A 17,183-nucleotide genomic window follows, 5' to 3' on the forward strand; every position below is an offset into this window, starting at 1 on the left:
GGCCCTGAGGAGACATAGGGCGGGAGGCTCCCAGCACAGAAAAGACTAACCGTTGGATGGCTTTGCAAACATCATAAATAATGCGGTACCAGCACATTCCCTGAAATTGCCCAGGGGGAATAAGAGCAAAGGGAGCGGCACACAGTTCCACACTCTCCTCTGGGGCTGGGTGCTCAGCCCATGCAGAAGCGATGGGTCCCCGTGATACAGAACTTTGAGTGATCCAGCAGCTGAATTTTTCTTAGGCCTTCCAGCCACCCCAGCCGAGTTAAGTTCTCCCATCCCAAGTTCTACCGGGCCTGCTGTGGCTCCCAGAAGTAGCCAGAGCACTTGCATTCAAAACCTCCCCCAGGGAATCCATAGTCTTGCATCCTAGGTATTGCTCAGTGACCTGGGGGGATATGGGTTTGTCCCACCCTCCCCCATTTCTTAAACATAGTGGAGGTGCAGATTGCTGTGGGGTCAGCTCCACGTGAGGCACAAAGGCTGTAGTCAGGCTTTGGAACAAACCATAAAACTGTAGGTGTTGATGCTAAAAGAACCCCAGAGATCATCTAGTGCAAACTCCTCATTGAACAGATGAGCAAACAAGGCCCAAGGTCACACAGCAAGTAAGTGGCTGGCCAAACAAAGTGTATTTTTATTTTGTGAATCATAAGCACTTTGACTTATCTGGGACCAAAGTGTTGTGGTGGAGAGTCCACAGCGAACAGGAGGTCGTGGGGGCAGAGTTGAAGGACAGCTTTGAAGGCCAAGGGTAGACTCTGGCTTGGGTCTGTTGTGCAGGAGAGCTCCGTTGTCGTTCTGGAGCAGCAGAGGTGTGAACCAGTCATGAAACCCCACAGTCTGCCTTTGTTGGGAGGTCAGGGTGGGAAGGAAGGGCTGTGTTCAGGCGGGGAGACAGGCAGGTAGGCTGACACAGAACTAACTAGGAGAGAGGGGTCTGGGATTTCTGGAATGGGTTTATGGCTTCTGTGATCAGTGTCTCATTTGTCCTGATCAGCTATTTATAGCCAACAACTATTGAGTGCTAACTATATCCCTGTCATTGTTAAGAGGCTTACATCCATTATTATAGCTTATCCTCACAACAGATCAATGAAGTATCCTCATTTCATAGATAGGAAATGAAGGCTTAGAGAGTTTAATGAATTTTCCATCCTCATGTCTGCAACTGGAAGCTGGGCCCGAATGCTGACAAATCCCATATACTTTATGATCTCTCTTTTTTTTAAAAAAAAATTTTTAATGTTTATTTATTTTTGAGAGAGACAGAGTGCAAGCAAGGGAGGGGCAGAGAGAGAGGGGGACACAGAATCCAAAGTGGGCTCCAGGCTCCAAGCTGTCAGCACAGAGTGGGGCTAGAACCCACAAACCGCGAGATCATGACCTGAGCGGAAGTCATACGCTTAACCGACTGAGCCACCCAGGCGCCCCTACTTTAGGATCTCTTGAAAGCAAAGTCCCGTCTGCACATCTTGGTTTTTCTCACAGCTCATTCATTCAGCAAAAATTTCTTGAACATTCATCATGCAGCAGGTCTGTTCTAGGTGTAGCATTTGTTGTAGAGTAGCCTTTAGCAAACATGATGAAGGTGGACCAGATAGCCTTCAACTCTGAGCGTTAATAAAGCCACGACTCCGGGTCTGGGTTACCGCAGGGAATAAAACCTCTTTTAATCTGCCTCTGGGATATTACCCTTCCAAGCCCAGCCAGCTGTAGGCTGTGCAGATAGCATGTGTCTTCCTGGTCCTCTGAAGCCATGAGGAGGGAGATGTTTCAAGAGCCAGGCTTGGTCTGGGCTTCCCAGCAGCCTCACTGGCAGCCAGGTCCTGGTCTCATGCTGCAGGAAGCCTTTGTTGTCAGCGAACAGAGCAGCGGCCTGCAGGTGTGATGCTCCTGCCAGAGCCCTAATTGAATGTAGTTGGCACTCCCCAGGAAGTGCGATAATTCCAACTGGCATTTGCCTGGCACTTGAGAACGGTGCAAAATTCCTGCTAGCCAACACAAAGACCAAAGACATCTCTCTCTGCCAAGCAGTTGGTCTGGGAGTGGGGAGGCAGGCAGAGACAATGCTGGGTTGATCTGACTTTCTCCTCTCTTTCTGCCAGGCTTGCTGTGTGTCAGGCAGGTCACGGACTCTCCTCGTGTTCCCTGGGGCTCGTCTCTTTCACGTTGGGGAGTGGATCCTGGAAACTCAGGACTCTACTGGGCGCTTCTTTCCCTCGCCTGGCCCTCTGTCCTGCTGCACTTCCATAGATGGGTGGGGCAGCAGGCTGAGGGTACAGTGTCCAAAGAGCTCTTGTGGAGCCTTTTAAAGCCCTATGTTAAGCTATTCTAATGAAGGGTCTGTTAAGGGAAGAGGTTGGGTCCATTGATTAGAATGAGTCTTTTTATTTTGACATCATACATTGAAATCTATGGGACCTCATCATTACTAAAAGGCGAGTTGCCTTTTTTTTTTTTTTTTTTAAATTTTTTTTTTTCAACGTTTATTTATTTTTGGGACAGAGAGAGACAGAGCATGAACGGGGGAGGGGCAGAGAGAGAGGGAGACACAGAATCGGAAACAGGCTCCAGGCTCTGAGCCATCAGCCCAGAGCCCGACGCGGGGCTCGAACTCACGGACCGCGAGATCGTGACCTGGCTGAAGTCGGACGCTTAACCGACTGCGCCACCCAGGCGCCCCGAGTTGCCTTTTTAAAATAACAACAACAACAAACAGCAGCAACAGCTAACACATTTATTATGTGCTTACTGTTTGTCAGGCACGTAACTGGTTACATGACACAGGGTGGTCCCCACACAACCCTGCGAGTTTGCCGTTAGCTTCATTTTGCCGAAGAAGAAATGGAAGCTTAGAAAACTTAACAAATTTGCCCTAACCCACAAAACTAGCACATGGGGGAGCCTGGGTTTCATTCCAGGTACTCTAGAAGTCTGCTGTGTTGATGACCATGATATAAATCATCCAAAGAATATGAATTTGAGAGTTTTAAGGGATGCTTTTATTATTCCAGAAGGTGGGATAGGGAACTAATATTTATGTGTTAGGTATTTCATATATATTATTTTATTTGTTGTTATACCCATTGCCCTGATGAGAAAAGCAAGGTTCAGGGAGGTTAAGTGACTTGCCCAAGATCACATAGCTAGTAATGAATAGAGTTAAGAATTGAACCCAGTTCAATTTGACTCCAAAGCCCAGGCTTTTTCCATTGCACACTATTGCCTTCCTAAAAATACTGAATATAATAGTCCTTGGGATTGAACTCAAAGTTGGAAACGTCTCTCCTGGATCTTCTAGAGGTCTCTGTCTTTCTCTGCTCCCCCAAAGACCTCTTTTTTGCCCACATTCCACCAGGTGTTTTTCACACTTGTCTTATTCTCGATCAGACCTCTATTTCAACCAAAGACACACTGGGGCTTTGCTTTAGAAGCCAGGGCTGCTGGCGTGGTCAGGGAGCGGGTCGCCTGTGGCGGGGAACAGGACAGCTTGCTCTGCTTGTCCCTGTGGCCCTTCCTCTGACCCCACTGCTCTCCCCATCCCAGCAGGCCTGTCAGGCTGCAGCTGGGCCAAGAGCAGGGGGCTTGCCAAGCTCCCCAGGAGGGGGTTTTGTCAGAGGCAAAGGGGTCTGCCCCTTGTCCTCCGAACTCTCAGCCCTCCTGCTGCATTTTTTTCTGTGTTCTCATTAACCTCTGTTCCCACCCCAGTCTTAGTCTGTCCCCCTCAGGGCAGGGTGAACTGCCAAGGCACAATTTTTCTTATTTTTTTCTTCCCGAACCCAAGTTCGCAAAACCTCATCACCATGGGATCTGCAGCCCGTGCCTGTGTGTGGGCAGCCGCAGAATGTCTCTGAGGGCACTGGAGGGTTTCCCTGGTAACTTGTGGGTCAGTCTGCACCCTGTGCACTGCCAGTCACAGGGAACAAACTTGGAAGATCTGACACTGGGCAGGCTCTTGGGCCATATCCTGGATGACCTGATGGGGAGAGATGGCGGGGCTCCGTGGCTGTGAGCCCCCGGGTAGATCAGGGCGTCTCCCAGCCCTCCATGTCTGTGCCTGGGTCAGGCCTCTCCCCACAGGCTCAGAGCCTCTTGCTGCAAGGCGCTGCGAATGACCTGCTGAGTGAACAGGAACGAAATAGAACAGAGCGACCTCCGGTCACTGAGTTTTCCTACGGTGACCATTCTCACAGGCTCTGTGGGGGCACTTTTAGAAGAAAAAGCTTTGAGACATCTCAAAGGAGCCAATGGAATACCCAAGGCACCCCCTCAAATGTCCGTGGCATCACACCGAATTCTGTGAGCCCCTCCTTCTCGTCCTCAGTTTCATTCCTAACTTTTCCTTCTCTAGCTTCTGAAATAAATCCCGAAACTGCCCCTCTTTTTCCCATTATAATTTGCTGTCAGGTTTAAAAAAGTTTTCCTGGTGTTTCCATCTTTGTGTGCTATTTCCTTGTTAGCCAGGGACCCTTCTGCATCTTCGACTGTGCTGCTTGCTGCTGACGCCTTTTCCCTGGTGGCAACTCCCGCCTCGCGGAATACCTTGGGGACAGGGTTCACAGCGAGCAGAAGGGGCAGGAGACTGGAGATGGTCTCCCTTTTTCTTCACCAGCTTTTCCTGTGCTGTCCTGCTTCCCACAGAAATGGGACTATAACCAGAGGACTGAGTGCCCTGGATGGGTCCCTGATGCCAGTTCTCAGGGGCAGTGATTCCCACATCTGGCTGACATTAGGATCATTCAGGAAGCTCTGAAAATAATACAGATTTCTGAGTTCTCCTTCAGTCCTAGAGATCCAGTATCTCAACTGGGGCTTGCCAAGGGGTCCCTGAGACCCACCACAATGCTGAGGAAAATGGGCACTTGGGTGGGGGCGAGTGTGACCAGAAAGCAAGGGAGGTTGGGGGCGGCGGAGATGGTTAGTGAGGCAGGGAGAGGTAGGTGAGGGACTGAGGAGCTTTGGACAGACAGAAGCTGAGGTTCTGGTGGATGTGGGCATTGGGAGCTTGACATGGAGGTAAGGAGAGCAGGGGCCTATTTGGGAGCTGCTAGGGCAGGGCTGGGCAGAGACCAGAAATGGCGAACACAGAGATGATAGGACACCTGCCTGGTGATTTCTGCGCCCATAGCTTAGTGCTCCTTTGTGGTGCTCACATCCTCTGAAGACGGGAGGTGCCTGGGGAGGGTCTGTGGCCCCAGGACCCCACCTCCTGCAGATCTGCAGAGTTGCCTAGTTCTGTTCGCCTTGATGTTCTTTCTCTTTGGGATGTTATTGTAGCTGTTGAATCTAAATCATAACATGCCGGGGCTGGGTCAGCCAGCTGAGACAACAGTAACAACCATGCCCTATGTTTAGCCACAGAGCTCCTTCCCCCCCCACCCCCCCACCCCCCCCCCACCGAGGGGTACAAAGCCCTTACAGATGCATTTCTATTCATCCTCTTGACTTGGTCAGCTGCGGACTACTTTCTGTTTTTCAGATAGCAGATTTTGAGGCACACAGGGGCAAAGCCATATCTCATGTTGGCACTGATATTAAGGGCCTATATCTGTCCTTGGATTCTTTCTGAACTGGTCACACTGCCAGGAGGGGCGAGGATAGGGGGGATGTGCAGGCAGAACCCAGGGCTGTATTTCTGTTATACAAAAGTTGGTGCTGGGTCTAGCCTAGTCCTAGGGCTCCCTCCCAGCCTCCTCCATCAAGGGTCCATTAGTCTTTTCCAATGCCCAATGCCCACGCCATCCTGGTAGTGCCCAAGAAACTCCATCTAGGGGCCCAGGAAGTAGAGCCCATTGGGACAGCAGGTCACAGGCTGAGAGCAGGGTTCTCACCATTGCTAGCCAGTGTCTGGCTCAGCCATGGGCCTGTGTGCCCCCATGGAGCCCAGATGGCCTGGCTCTCCTGGAGTGCAACTTTCTTGCTTTTTCCCCGTGTAGGTATGGATGGACGCAGGCACCCAGATTTTCTTCTCCTTCGCCATCTGTCTAGGGTGCCTGACAGCCCTGGGCAGCTACAACAAGTACCACAACAACTGCTACAGGTGACTGGGGGCAGTGGGGCCCAGGCCACCAATCTGCCTCTCTCAACTGCCCCCCTCCAGCATGCTAGATCAAGGGTGATTTGGAGGGTGCACCAGCTCATGGATTCACCTTCCCCCTACTCGTCTTCACCCCATTTTCCAATGCCCCAGGGCCACAAGTTGCTGAAAGGAGCCAATTGCAGCACGGGCAGGGGGATTGCTTCCAAAGGCTGGGATAGTTGCAGTTGGCTGGGAAACCACAGCGAAGGCCCAACCCTCTGGCTAACGGAGAGGTTGGTGGGCTGAAGCCTGAGGAGTAATTCATCATATACAGTGGAACCTTGGTCTGGCCTGCTTTGTACATTTGCCCCAACAAACACTGAATCCTTACCTATTTTTACCTCACTGTTCCCCTTCCCATGTCCCCCTCCCTCTGGTTCCCTACTTGGTTCATATCAGAGCATTCAAGCTAATTTCAATCTTAGCTAAAAAAAAAAAAAAAAAAAAAAAAAAAAAAAAAAAAAATCATGTCATGAATTACGAAATCAAATTTGGGGGATGGGAGTTATTTGTTGCTTGGGATTGTCTATGTCCATACCCTCCATATTAGTACGCCAAACTGAATTGTGTCCGAGTGGTAGCGTCCCAAGCGGTGTGGTGGCAATATGGCAGGGAGGGGAGGCCGTGTGGCAGTTTGTAGTTTTTAGACTAGCATTTTACTTCCTTAGAGCCTTATTCTTTCATGACTACCTTGACTGACTCCAAGTCTCAGCTAATGGAGTGGGCAGGGGGAGGGCAGAAGCTAATCCTGGCGGGCAGCCCCTCTCTGGCCTGCGTGAAGGGCTGGGGTGAGTGTCTGCCTGTCTGAGGGGCAGTGCTCCCAGTTCCTGTTGGCAACCCCTCTCTGACCCTGCCTGTCTCCGCCTTCCCACCTGCCCCACAGGGACTGCATCGCCCTCTGCTTCCTCAACAGCGGCACCAGCTTTGTGGCCGGATTTGCCATCTTCTCTGTCCTGGGCTTCATGTCTCAGGAGCAAGGGGTGCCCATCTCTGAGGTGGCCGAGTCTGGTGAGTGTTGTGGGGAAGGGTGCCAGGGGCGGCTTCTGTGAGTTTTGCTTGAACCTTCGCCAAGCGGGATCTGTACACGTTTCTATTGTCGCCTACACTGGGGGTGAGCCATAGTCATCTTTCAGTGGACGTGTCCTGGGAAGACCTGGGGAGCACCCTGACCCCAGCTTCAAAGGGTAGAGGCATAGACAGTGAGCATTTCCCACAGCTGGCCTCCACGTCCTTGCCCTGGAGGCAACCAAGGTGATGAGGTTCATGTTCTCCTTCCAGAAACAGTTTAGGCATATATGAGTAAAAAGTGCACACACACACACACACACACACATACACACATAAACATTCATACATGCCTAGCACATATTACTACTGCTATTTCTTACTCCCTTCAAAAAGCTAATTGATAATATTATAATATTATACAGTATAATATACTATATACACTGTTCTGGGCTTTTTGTTTTACTCACTTTACTTTTTTTTAAGTTTATTTATTTATTTGGAGAGAGACAGAGACAGTGCAACGGAGGAGGGGCAGAGAGAGAGAGGGAGAGAATCCCAAGCAGGCTCCTCACTGTCAGCAGGGAGCACAGGGCTCGAACTCATGAACCATGAGATCATGACCTGAGCTGAAATCAGGAATTGGATGCATAATTGACTGAGCCACCCAGCTGCCCTTGTTTTGCTCATCTTAAACTGTATCTCGAAGATAAGTTTATGGTGGCACATAGTTTCCTCCTTTTCACCATGCAGTGCTGTTGTTGCTTTTAAACAAAATCAAGGATTGGTCCCCTACCTGGGTAAGCTGTAAATGTCCCTTGCCCTTCCCCTATTCTTGAGGGCCACCGTCGTGCACTCACTAGCAAGGCAGTGTTTTATTATAACGTTCCCACAGCACATCCTGTCACGCAGAGTACCAAGCACTGGGATCCCACTGAGTCTTATTAAAAATCATAGCGTTTCACTTTTATTAAACATTTACTAAATGCCAGGCACTGTGCAAAGCATTTTGCCCGCACCATGCAGTGGAAAGCTTTGAGGCAGGTGCTAGAATTATCTCCCTCTCACCAGTGTGTGACACTGGGTCAGCTGCACGAATATACCTGGCCTGCCGACCCCTTGGCTCTTAAGTTTGAAACCTCTGGTTTGGGGCAAGAGATCCTGAGAGTGAGCCTGAGGATTCAGGGTGGAGCTTGCAGAAACGCAGGTGATATGCCTCCTTTCCATTTTCCAAAGCCCTTCACACCCACAGTGTCTAGGTTCCATCCCTGCCAGTGAGAATACAGCGGGTGGTGCCTTGGAAATTTGGGACCCAGGTAGAGGTTTAGGTGGCTTCTCCTGGGTGAGTTTGGGGGTGATGATGGTAACTTTGGGGTCAGGTTTCCTCTGGCTCCTGTGATTCCATGGCCCCCGCTGGGAAGCCTTGGGATCAAACACGGCCTGGAGCCAGCCCAGGCACTGCGCTGTGTTCCTCTGCTTCTTGCTGTAGGCCCTGGCCTGGCTTTCATCGCCTACCCCCGGGCTGTGGCGATGCTGCCCTTCTCTCCTCTCTGGGCTTGCTGCTTCTTCTTCATGGTCGTCCTCCTGGGACTGGACAGCCAGGTACCAAGAACTGGCCGAGCAGAGCCTGAGAGATGGGTGGGTGTGTGGGGGCTGGAGAAGGGGGAGCAGGGGAAACGAGGCTGAGCCTGATGTCCCGAGGGGCCTTAAAACAGCCGGGGGCTGGGCGAATGTCAGAAGTGGATGCTCTTCTAGGGACCAACACGAGCTCTGAAGGGGAGGTCCAGGCTTAAGTGTACAGGACAGCTTCGGGGACCTGAGACAGGGATGCTGCAGGGCTGACGCTGGGAGCCAGAAGCCAGAGCTAGTTGGTGCAGCGTGTTTTGGGAGCTCTCTTTCCCTCCAATTCTTTTGCCCTCTCATCCAGTTTGTGTGCGTAGAAAGCCTGGTGACGGCGCTGGTGGACATGTACCCCCGTGTATTCCGCAAGAAGAACCGGAGGGAGCTTCTCATTCTCGGCGTGTCTGTCGTCTCCTTCTTTGTTGGGCTGGTCATGCTCACAGAGGTGAGGGTCTGGGAGGCTTGGAGGTGCGGACCGGGTGAGGAGGAGAAGCCAAGCTGGACGCTGCTACCTGTCAGGCGGAGCAGGCTGTGTGGGTTCAGGTCGCGGGGCAGGCCTTCTGGGCTTCAGGGCCCTGGGACGCCCTCCTTTCCCAGCCACAGGAAGCACAAAGCAGGCGGCGCCTTCCTGTGGCCTTTGGACACTGGCCACCTACCTTTGGGGGTGGCCAAGGGGTCATTTGGCTCCAGGTAAGCTAAGAAGTGTGAAAAAGATGGTCAGAAAGTCCTGGATTAGGACTGCCTCTCCAGCAAGCTCCTGTGATTTCCCAGGCAACTGAACCAAGTTCCAGGGACAAACTTCAAAGGAAGAAAGGGCGCCCTGGGGAAGGGTGATATTTTCTGTTTTGTCTCAAGGGAGACGGAAGGAGATGGAGCTTGCCAGCTTGACAGTATCGAGGACAACCCCTGTCCGAGCGTTTGCCAAAAAAGTACACGCTTTTTCTTAGACTTCCGGGTCAATCCCTAAATGTTCTCAGGGATGAGCTAACAGTAGCTGTCTATTTTAGCTTCCTTCCAAAAATCATAATAAAAAATAATTACTATCTCATATCTGCCTAGTGCCTTAGAGCTTACAGACTATGTTGTTTTAATATCTGTCTCCCATGATCCTCACCAGGTCTGCTCTGTGTCTGAGGGTGTGAGGCTGGAGGCCATGGGCCAATCTGTTTCCTCTGGATACATTTCATTTTTTTCTTTTTTTAATCTCTTCCTGGGCAGGGCGGTATGTACGTGTTTCAGCTCTTTGACTACTACGCAGCCAGTGGCATGTGTCTCCTGTTTGTGGCCATCTTTGAGTCCCTCTGCGTGGCTTGGGTCTATGGTGAGTGACTCTTCCCCCAGGTCCCAACCCCAGTACTCACCGTCACCTCAGGGCCTGAGAGCAAAAGACAGTCATCTCCTGCTCACACCCACCTTTTCCTGGGGCACCTCCCCTACTCAGCCCCAAAAATCTTCTGGTTGCTACTGCTACCATTGTCACTCTGCTGGTTATGACTGTACCCAGACCACACCAAGTGGGTCCAAATCCTGTCCTATCCAAACCTTTTCAGCCCCTAACAGCCTTGGTAATCAGAAAGTTATTATCTTTGCCTAAGCCAAGTTCTGCCCACTGCTGTGCATGCCTATGAATTTCAGGGAAGAGATTCTCCCAGCAGCGATTTGGAAAGACAACCATGGTAGCTTCTGTTCATTGGCCTTTGCCTCTGCCTTCGATGCTAAAGAATGTCCTTTCTCCCCCTTCCTTCCTTCTCTTCTGCACGGTAGGAGCGGGGCGCTTTTACGACAACATTGAAGATATGATTGGGTACAGGCCATGGCCTCTTATCAAATATTGTTGGCTTTTCCTCACACCAGCCGTATGCACAGTAAGATAACCCTCAGGGGGTAAAACTACAGGAAGACAAAGAAGCACGGTGGCCGTAGGAGGGTAGATAGGCTGTTAGCCCTGGAAAGGATGTGTCCATGAGGATTGAGAATCATTTTAGATTTTCACTCGTCCTCCTCTTGGATTCTAGAAAACAAGATTAGCGAGATAGATTCTTCTTTTCCACTTCACAGAAGGACAGACTGAGGTTCAGAGCTGTCAGATGGCTTGAACCCACACCACAGAGTGAGTCGAATGTCACAGGGCAGGAGCAAAACCCAAGTGTCCTGGGTTGCTCATAATAATACTATTAACCACAGCAATAATAACAGCACCGTCACAAGGCGCTTACTTCGCGTTAGGCATAGAGCGTGGTACACATTTTAGCCCACGCTATCTGCACAAGAACCCCATGAAGCAAGAATTACCGTTAGATTCATTTTATAGGTGAAGCTGAAGCCAGAGAGGTGAAGCCATTTGCCCAAGTGAGAAAGTGGCCGTGAGCTACTTTGGCAGCTTGGCTTCAGATCCTGAACCATAAACCACTAAGTGCTGCTTCCTTGGGCTCTATCTTATGTGTCAGCAGTCCCCCCACGCGCCCACTATAGGCAGGGCATAAATGAGGCCCAGGGGGAAGGAGGCATGACCCTTGACCTTGAGGCCCTGGCAGCCCCTCCTGACGGTGCAGGAGACTTAAGCAGCCGAAAACACCAGCAGCCATGTGACCATGTCCTAGCTGAGGGCCGGCCATGTGTATGGGTTCCCGGGGGTGCAGGGACCCTGCAGGAACAAGGTAGGTGCCCTGGAAATACTACTGGGGGTGTGGACTTTGAGTAGAATGTGGATGGGGATTGGGGGTTGATTGACCCAGTTGAGCCTGGAGGCAAATCCAGTCTTGCAAGGGGACTGGTCTCTGCCAGCTCTCCCAGGGGGGCCGAGGGCACAAGGCCCCTGCTCTCCCAGCCCCTTTCTCTTCTCCTCTCATCCTCAGGCCACCTTCCTCTTCTCCCTGATCAAGTACACGCCGCTGACCTACAACAAGAAGTACACATACCCGTGGTGGGGTGACGCCCTGGGCTGGCTCCTGGCTCTGTCCTCCATGGTCTGCATTCCTGCCTGGGGCTTCTACAAGCTAAGCACCCTCAAGGGCTCCTTCAGAGAGGTAGAGAGTCAGTAGGGCGGGTAGGAGCCCTAGAGGGTGAGGTAGGGCCCCCATGATGATACACAGATGCCTGCCAGCAAAGGAGCCCGGTGAAGGTGCTGGGGAGGCACTGAGTGAGTGCTTCCGAGTCTCAGAAAGAGACTGGAAGCCTCCAAGTCACAGGCGGTGATGACAGGGCCGGCACCTGGAGGGCGCGTTTGCCTGTGGGGGCGGCAGGCAGACGCTGGTGGTGAGGGAAGCTGGGACATATGCCCCTGACTCCAGCTCACCACCGCCACCTCCACGTTCCTTGCAGAGAATTCGCCAGCTCCTGTGCCCAGCTGAGGACCTGCCTGGATGGAACCGAGCAGAACCCTCTGCCCCCGCCACACCCAGGACATCACTGCTCATACTCACAGAAGTGGAGTCCCACTGCTAGGTCCGCAGGGCCTCGGATCGTGCCCGTGGGCCTGGCTGTGGGGACAGCTGCAGAAGGGGAGGGCAGAAGCAGCCCCGCTGTGCTTCTCTGCCTCCTCCCAGGGCAGATGAGAAGGAGGGTTTGGAATCCACCTTGGGTTGGGCGCCTGCCACTGGAACGTCTCTGCTCCAGGGGTGGCTGTACAGGTGCGAGATGCTGGTATCGAGGGCACCCCTTTCGCAACAGGCCTTGGGAAGCAGGGTGAGGGCCGGTGGGTGGAGTGACAGCCCCGTCCCTCTTACCCTTCATTCCATTAAATCCATGCTCTTCCCACCGACTGCCAGAGGCTCTGCCTGGTTCCTGCCCCTCTGCCTTGCGGCCTTGGCCACTTCCTCACTTTACAGCTGTGGCCTTAGCGGCCCCTCCCTCCTCTCTGTCTCTCCCTGCCTCATTGAGTACTTGTGGACCATGAGCAGAGGGGACTGCGGTGGTGAGAAGGGCAGTGGGGCCCAGCTGAGACCCTCCATCCTCAGACACTCACACCAGAGGGGTCTGTCACATTCTGTCCATGCATCCCCCACAGCCCCTTCCCTCCCTCCTTCGCTCAGTGGAATAAGCAAGGCAATGGAGGGAGGAACGAGGGCGGCCTGAGCCTTAGCTAGAGGAAGGCAGAGGAAAGTGTGGTTGGGCTTCTTCCCGCCCACATTCCCCTTACCATGTCCCTCCCTGACCCTACCTGCCAAACTTGTGAGTGCGAGCGCGGGTGCCTGCGGGGGGACGCGAGGGAGACAGCCAGGGACTGCAGCAGACCTGAGGCCGCAGGCATGAGAAGCCCGGACAGAACGGGCACTACCCCAGTTCAGCCAGCAGAGGGCGCCCACATCCTGAGGACCACCTCGCTTTTCTGCTCAGCGGACAGATGCCAGGCGCGGCACCGCCGGACGTGGCCACCAGGGGGTGGCACTGCCATGACCACAGCTCGCGGTTAGGGCTGGAGCTGCGCAGATGAGCTCTTGGGGTCAGGCTGCAAAGAGAATGCAAGTGGAAGAAGGCAAAGCCTGTCCTACCTCGGGGTCAGTGGAGTGGCCTGGTCCCCAAGTTCTACCACAGGTGTCTGCAGCCTATACGTGTGGAGCTGCGTGGAGCTGGGGTGCACTTATCTCTCGGGGTGTGTGTGTGTGTGTAAGTGCCTGAACACACACAGCTGCATTTCTCCCTGAACATGTGGAGGCTTTGGGGTCGGCCGGTGTCCCCACCTCTGTTCAGATGGTCCTTCTGGCGTTGTTCTGGGGGAGTGCCTGGGATTCTTGGAGCTGCAGACTGAGGGCACACAGCGTCCCCTGGGTGATTTTCCTAGTTTGTTTTACAGGTCAGTTAGTGGGAAAATGCACCGGAATCTTTGCCAGTCTTCAGTTTTTTGTTTGTGGCTGTTGGGAGAACTCATAAAAGTTGGTGATCGCAGCCCTCCTGTTGGTCGGTGTTGGCTGCTTCTTCCCGGACAATGACTGGTTGGGCCTCCCTCAGGTGTGCCAGGTGGGAGAAGTCAGTCTGCTAGAGAAACATGCTGCAGCTCGAGACACCACACCCCTGGCATCTCGCCCATCTGACGATATTTCCAGAACACCTACTATGTGGCGCTGTGCTATACTCGTGACACATGACACAGTGTCTTCAATAAGAACTTGTGACAGATGCTGTTTTTTTGAAGGAAAAGCAAACTGGGGTCTGGGAAGGAACTCGCTGGTTTAGATGGGGCGGGCTGCGAACCCCGTGCTGACGGTGTGACAGCTGTCTCTCCATCCATCCATGTGATCACAGCTGCAAGCATCTGAGGGAGGGGTGCCAGTGTTTCAGTAATGGCGATTTGAATCCTAGTTAGGAGATTCATTAGTGGTGGAATATGGTGTGAAAATAATCCGTTGGCCTGAGCATCAGGAGATGTGGGGTCCAGTCCTGACCTGCTTCTAACTTGTCTTTCTGGAACTTACCCGAGATCCAATTTTGGTATATGTGCTGCCGAAGTGAGCACAGGAACTTACTTGGGATTCAGATCTTCATGTTTTTCAGACGGAGGTAATACTGTGCACCCGCATGCACGCAGTCTTATTGTAGGGCTCAAATGATGTCACGGGTGTGAGAGCCCTTTCAGTCCTCAGTGCCAAATGGTGTGAGGTCATTAAGCCAGTTGGGGGGATGGATGAGGGGGATATGCTCTAATAACCCAGGGCATTGACAGGCAAAGACGTGAGAGAAAAGCCACTTGCCTGCGTCGGGGCCAGGAACAGGAGCAGGAACTCCTGAACGTCGCTTTAGCCGAGATGGTGGGGCAGGGCCTGCTGTCTGTCCCATCTGCTTTCTCTCCCTGCAAGGCCAGATACCTGATCCTGCAGTTCTCCAAGGAAAAAGACACAAAAAGAAGGGGACCCCTCTTGTCTAGCAGCCACACCTGTTAGGGAAGAAAGACAGGCATGGGGAGCCCTGGGCAAGCGATGGCTGAATGGGGAAGGAGGAAGCCCAGCTCACTGGAGTTGTAAGCGGGGCCCTTACAGGCGGGGAAGCTGAGCCCACCAGGCTGCCTTGGAGCCTTGGATCCCACACCTCAGACCTGGCGCATGTCCCAGATCCATCCGTGTGCACACAGACACCCAGTCCTCTGTTACCCTCAGATAAGTGTGCCCAACTGTGATACACCACAGTCAGCCCAGTATAGTCCCTCCCAGAGGCTTGCAGTCCCCGCTGGGGTCTGAGCCTTCTTACTTACCAGCTCTGTGACCTTGGGCCGGTTCACCGTTCTGGACCTTCACTTTCTCCTCTGTAAAATGGAAATAATAATACCTAGATCAATGTGTTGTTGGAGTCCAGTGAAAGGTGTAGGGGAGAGCTGCCCCGGGGACACATTCGAGCAAATTCATCCTCTTTCCTGTGGCTCCAGCCCCACGACACTAGGCCAGGAAGAGTTCAGAGGCATCTTTGCTGTCCCTACCGCCTCTCCAGCCACAGGCATCAAGTCGTACTGGGCACAGAAAAAGGCTACACATTTATGGGGCTAGGTGTTTTGCAAGGGTGTAAGGGAGAGGTAGCCCTAGAAGAACTCTGCATCCCGTGGCCCCAGAGTCGGGCTTGGCACTAGCTGTATTGTTCAGGAAAAGCGGGGCCTGAGTCCTTCAAGCCCTAATCTATCCCCTGGTTCCAGGAGAGCAATGGTTTTCCAGAAAATGGAAAACTGGGATGGATTTTTTCCCTCAGCTTGCATCCATCCATCCATCCATCCATCCAATGAACACTGAGTGTCTGCTCTGAGCCAGCACTGCATTAAATGCTGGAGGCAAAAACAAGGAATTATGAAGCAGTCCCCACCCTTTAGATATTTATGCCCTAGGAAACAACACACTGCAGGAACAAAAGTTACATGCTCACACAGTAGGTGCCATGGCAGGCCTTCTAAAAGCATGCATGGGGTTAGATGAAGGTGGTGAGGAGAACATTTTATGGGGTTCACAGTTCTCACTGCTGCAAGATGACTGAGTCATTTAACTGTATTTCATCTTGTCTCTGGACCCTCCCCAGTATGGACACAGCCTTAGGTAGGCTTTCCAAGTAATTTCAGGATTCCTACCTTTTGTAAAGATTGGGGTCTCTGGCCTCTGGGAGTTTACTAATTGTCTGAATACCCAGTGGGGGTTGGAAGCTGCAGGGGCCAGGGTGGGCTTGAGTAAGGATGGGCTCAAAGTGAGAAGGAGGCCAGAGCAAATGAGGCAGCTGTTCTACAAGTTGAAGGTAAGGTAGTAAGACTGCCTGTCCGTGTGTAGCCCCAGGTCCCTGCAAAAAGTCTGACACATTGTAGGTATGAAATAAAAAAAATTTTTTTTATTTAAAAATTTTGTTAATGTTTATTTTTGAGAGAGAGAGAGACAGAGAGAGACAGAGAGAGACAGAGCACGAGCTGGGGAGGGGCAGCGAGAGAGGGAGACACAGAATCTGAAGCAGGCTCCAGGTTCTGAGCTGTCAGCACAGAGTCCGATGTGGGGCTCGAACCCATGAACCGTGAGATCATGACCTGAGCTGAAGTCAGATGCTTAACCAACTGATCCACCCAGGTGCCCCCAATTTTTTAAGTTTAGTTATTTTGAGAGAGAGAGAGAGAGAGCAGGAGCAGGGGAGGGGCAGAGAGAGGGAGAGAGAATCTCAAGCAGACTCCGCTGTCAGCACAGAGCCCGATGTGGGGCTCGAACTCACCAACTGTGAGATCGTGACCTGACCCAAAATCAAGAGTCGGCTGCTTAACCAACTAAGCCACCCAGGTGCCCCTGAAATAAAATTTTTGAATGAATGAATGAGCTAGGAAATCTAACCCCTGCCTCGTCTGATTCTCTTTCCTCTCGCTTCCGTTCATGGAGAGGCTGGGTGTTTTGTTCTGGGACGGCTGTCGCCACTGTTCTGTAATCTCATGGACTTTGGTGTCCATCTGCACTACGGTGGACCCAACACGCAGGGACAGGGCAGATGCAGCAATGCAGGTCACACCGTCCCAGCTGAGCCCAGGGGTAACAGGGGTGTGAATTCTGGTTGAGGCCGTGTGGCTCTGCCAGAGCCGACCTTCCAGTTTCACAGAGGCTAAGAGTCTGAGGCCGGAGACTCGCTCTAGCTTTCTCTTGCTGGGGATCCCCACAGGACATGCTGAGAGGGGCCTGAGAGACACCGAGTGGGGCTGCTTGATGGAAAACTACAGACCGAGATTCTCACTTCACACCCCAGCCCTGCTGGGAAGTTCTAAAATATGAAGGGGAAGTTCATGCAAAGGGAAATTTCCCTTGTTCCCCACAACTTCCCCTCCCTCCTCAGCACCTGGGGCTGAAAAAGCACCTTCACTGTCTTGAAAGAGACACTGGCTGTTCTGAATGAATGACCGACCAGGTGACGGTCCTGTACCCAGCACCACGAGGGCATGCTCAGGAATAATGATAAGGACCCCGTTCTGGATGAACTCACTCATGGCGGGGGGGGCATACACATTTATTCAACAAATACCAATTCACCACTGACAGCTGCC

The 17,183-nt window shown here is 52.4% G+C and overlaps 1 protein-coding gene across 8 annotated transcripts in view; it reads left to right on the top strand.

Annotated features, from left to right (window-relative positions):
* SLC6A13 (solute carrier family 6 member 13) overlaps window positions 1-12,471 on the top strand; it is a 34,618-nt gene extending 22,147 nt beyond the window's left edge. For all 8 annotated transcript variants that reach the window (XM_045463685.1, XM_045463687.1, XM_045463688.1 and 5 more), the window contains 8 exons: window positions 5,943-6,046; window positions 6,969-7,093; window positions 8,580-8,692; window positions 9,018-9,155; window positions 9,929-10,031; window positions 10,475-10,575; window positions 11,566-11,736; window positions 12,032-12,471. In XM_045463685.1, coding sequence (XP_045319641.1) covers window positions 5,943-6,046; window positions 6,969-7,093; window positions 8,580-8,692; window positions 9,018-9,155; window positions 9,929-10,031; window positions 10,475-10,575; window positions 11,566-11,736; window positions 12,032-12,154 — 978 coding nt within the window. In that variant the 3' untranslated portion in view covers window positions 12,155-12,471. The remainder of the gene's footprint in view (window positions 1-5,942; window positions 6,047-6,968; window positions 7,094-8,579; window positions 8,693-9,017; window positions 9,156-9,928; window positions 10,032-10,474; window positions 10,576-11,565; window positions 11,737-12,031) is intronic.
* Window positions 12,472-17,183: the final 4,712 nt, after the last annotated feature.

Source organism: Leopardus geoffroyi, chromosome B4, assembly GCF_018350155.1.
Source record: "Leopardus geoffroyi isolate Oge1 chromosome B4, O.geoffroyi_Oge1_pat1.0, whole genome shotgun sequence".
Taxonomy (NCBI): Eukaryota; Metazoa; Chordata; class Mammalia; order Carnivora; family Felidae; genus Leopardus; species Leopardus geoffroyi.